Here is a 3,051-nt window from a genome sequence, read left to right on the forward strand (position 1 = left end):
TTGGGCTCTTAATTTATATCTTATTATTTAATCTTTTACATGATATGAATCAATACTTTTAATTGGATTTTAGTGAATCAAATATTTTTCATAAAAAACAATTTAGTTAGATAGATATTAAAGTAGTTCAATTAAGCATTGTTTAATTATACAACTAACTTATTATTTTAATAAAACAAGAAATTCACACCAATAATAAAAGATATTCAATCTTTAAAGTATCATTTTTCTTGAAAATCTTATGGAATATCCTTCAAACTCATTATTATTGGTTTTGATTTTCTTCATTCTTGAATAAGTTTTAATTCAAAAAGTATCATTGAAGTATCATATTGAATTAGTGAAGATAATCATTTGTTACTTGATTAGGTGGAAGTGAATGGAGTTTGGCCTTTGAGTCACTTTATTGAAAAATTCATCTTCATTTAATGATAATCTAAAGAATGACTTCTAATTTAGATATATACTTCATAATATTATAATGTACCAAGTAGAAATAGAACTATGATGTCAATGTCATGCAATTATTTATAAGATAAAAGATAAATTTAAAATAAACAAATAGATTTTTTAGTTAGCATAGTAATCACCCTTAATTTCTATTCTTTTTAAAATGTACCAAAAAAAATCAATAATTCATTTGGTAAATCGTATACTTGCTGACAAACTATTTTTATAATAAATTTTTATTTTAATTTAGAAAGATTGATATACTAATCTTGCCAAACAATAGTAGCAGCATCATACCCCAACTACTTGCATTCATGCATTAATAGATAAGCTGAGTACCTAGACCTTCCAAGAAATTAGAAGCCCTAGACTACACTGGTTACATTCTAATCATATTATGCGCAATTGCACATAAAACTATGAACAAGTTCAGAGAACCCGAGGAAGATCTCTGGTTAAAAATGAATTAGAAATGATTTCATATGCCTTCTGAGTAAGGTGGACAGAATCAAAGAATAGATATTTGGAAGCATCAGGGCATGTCGAGGGACTCAGTTCATTGCACATGATGGACGTTTTAAAGTTGCCTGTCGCACAGCAACCCCTTGCAATCTCTTCAAAACCTGCCATGTAACATACCATTGCAAGATTACACATAATTCTAGGCATAATGGCATTTGTGTTGTTATTAATCATGATAATGCAAAGTACTAAATACCATATTTTCTAGGGTTTGCAATGAACTGGGAAATCAGATTGTTATAATCCAGAGAAACAATTTGAAGCCTAGGAAAATCAGATTTGAGTCCATCAATCATGGCATTTAATCCTGAATTGAACCCATCTGCAGCTTGATTTATCTCTTCATCACATGCTCCTCTGTTCAAAAGGCTTCTGAGTGTTCTCTCTACTGGTAGACATCCCAATGGTGGAACATTAATCAAAGCAAATCTAGTGGCACCCAGATTGTATAATTCCTACACAATTCATAACAGAAAATCAGAATTCACTGAAAATATGTGTGCAAACAATTAAATTGAAAGAGTAGAGACAAGTTATAAGCATGCCTTGATATAATCTGTGTATGAATTCAAGAGAAAATCTGTATACTCTTGAACAGTGAACTGAAGTGGACGAGTTGGGAGTGTGAAGTAGTTGAGAATGAAGTCGTTGGTACCAATTGTAACAAAAAATATTGCATTTCTGATTATGGTGGTGGCCTTTTCTTCCCCTACCAATGCTGAAATTCTCTTTCGATAGTCTTTAAAATATTCAATTTGTTGCCAAACCGGTATCACATTCTACATTCATGTACACAAATCCAGCTTATAAGTAAAACTATGACAAGAAACATAGAAATGTATTGAGTTCCTGTGAAAGATTATAATATGTAATGTAGATGCCTACATTTATTTGGGCAGTGAGATTGTCTAAGCCAGTGCCAGATGATCCAAAACAGATGCCAGTTAGCAGATCTTGGGGATTGAGGTTTGGTTCCAAATATGGAGGCAACAGTTCCTTTATTCCAAGTCCTTCAACTGTAATCAAATGTTGCAATTAGAGAATTGGCTAAGGAAAAATCAAACTAAATTTTTAAAAAATATAATTCACATTTATGTGTTAAGATCTAGCAAACATAAAATAGCAAGGGATTGCAAATTTATTGTGAGGTTGCAAGAAAAATGTGCAGGTGTGGAATGTATAGATCACCAAAGTAGTCAGAGAGGAGCTTTCCATTGGAGAACCTTCCCGTGGGAATGTGATATTCGAAATCCCTTCCATATGGAGGATAATCAGCAGCAGTTGTGGTAATAATAAAATCATTGTTCCCTGTATCTCCGTAAGAGTCCCCAAACATAAAAATAGCAGGCACTCTCTGTCCTCCAACAAACAAAATGTAGTCACATCTCTGAGCTATTATGATGATCAAACTGAAAGCTACAGAGCCCCAAATGAGAGATTCTGCCCTGGATTTCATTACTACTTTTAAGTACAAGCTTTGATTTTTGGCATAATATTTAACTTGGCCCTTTTCTGAGGTGAACTACCAGCAATGGAAGGCATTAAATACAAGCTTCCACAAGGCTCCCTTTTGTATGGCAGAGTTGGCGACAAATTTAAGTGGGTGAATGATGAATCTTTGAAGGTTACGGGTAATGGCATTAATGAAATGACAAATTAATTGTAAATCTTATATGTATTTTGAATAAAATGTTTGGGATGTTCAAGCTGAGAATTTTACAAGACATTTTACTATTGAGGATTTATTTTTGAATTTGGGTTAAAGGGGAGAAGTAAATTAATTAATTGTGAGGCTAAGGTTGTGTTGAAGAACATAATAAAGTCTTAAGAATGGAGAATAGGATTGCATATTAAGAATAGGAATGGCTATTTCAACATAATTATATAAAAATTTAGTTTCATTTTATTCTATGTATTTTAACTATTATTATTTCACAAAATATTATAATGATAAAATAAATCTTACTTGAAAGAAATCAAATATATTTTCTATAATTATATTTTTTATTGATATTTATTTATAATTATAATTATATATTATAATAGATATATTTTGATAATTTTTTATGAAAAAAAGTA

At 30.7% G+C, this 3,051-nt stretch overlaps 1 protein-coding gene across 1 annotated transcript; it reads right to left on the bottom strand.

Moving 5' to 3' along the window:
• Positions 1 to 670: 670 nt before the first annotated feature.
• LOC149580179 (GDSL esterase/lipase At4g26790-like) lies at positions 671 to 2,490 on the bottom strand. The gene is made up of 5 exons (XM_089813037.1): positions 2,161 to 2,490; positions 1,858 to 1,988; positions 1,518 to 1,751; positions 1,169 to 1,427; positions 671 to 1,073 (listed from the first exon to the last, which is right to left on the bottom strand). The coding sequence occupies exons 1-5, from the start codon at positions 2,426 to 2,428 to the stop codon at positions 880 to 882; spliced, it is 1,086 nt and encodes a 361-aa protein (XP_089669163.1). The 5' UTR covers positions 2,429 to 2,490; the 3' UTR covers positions 671 to 879.
• Positions 2,491 to 3,051: the final 561 nt, after the last annotated feature.

The sequence above is a fragment of the Cupressus sempervirens genome, chromosome 1, assembly GCF_028749045.1.
Source record: "Cupressus sempervirens isolate cs-2001-9-10 chromosome 1, ASM2874904v1, whole genome shotgun sequence".
Lineage (NCBI taxonomy): Eukaryota > Viridiplantae > Streptophyta > Pinopsida > Cupressales > Cupressaceae > Cupressus > Cupressus sempervirens.

Excerpts from the sequence above, each read along its gene's own strand:
- LOC149580179 (XM_089813037.1), bottom strand. The coding sequence starts at position 2,428 with ATGAAATCCAGGGCAGAATCTCTCATTTGGGGCTCTGTAGCTTTCAGT. Across the intron at positions 1,752-1,857 it reads ATCTCACTGCCCAAATAAAT|AATGTGATACCGGTTTGGCA; the intron begins GTAGGCATCTAC and ends ACATGAATGTAG. Across the intron at positions 1,074-1,168 it reads TGCAAACCCTAGAAAATATG|GTTTTGAAGAGATTGCAAGG; the intron begins GTATTTAGTACT and ends GTTACATGGCAG.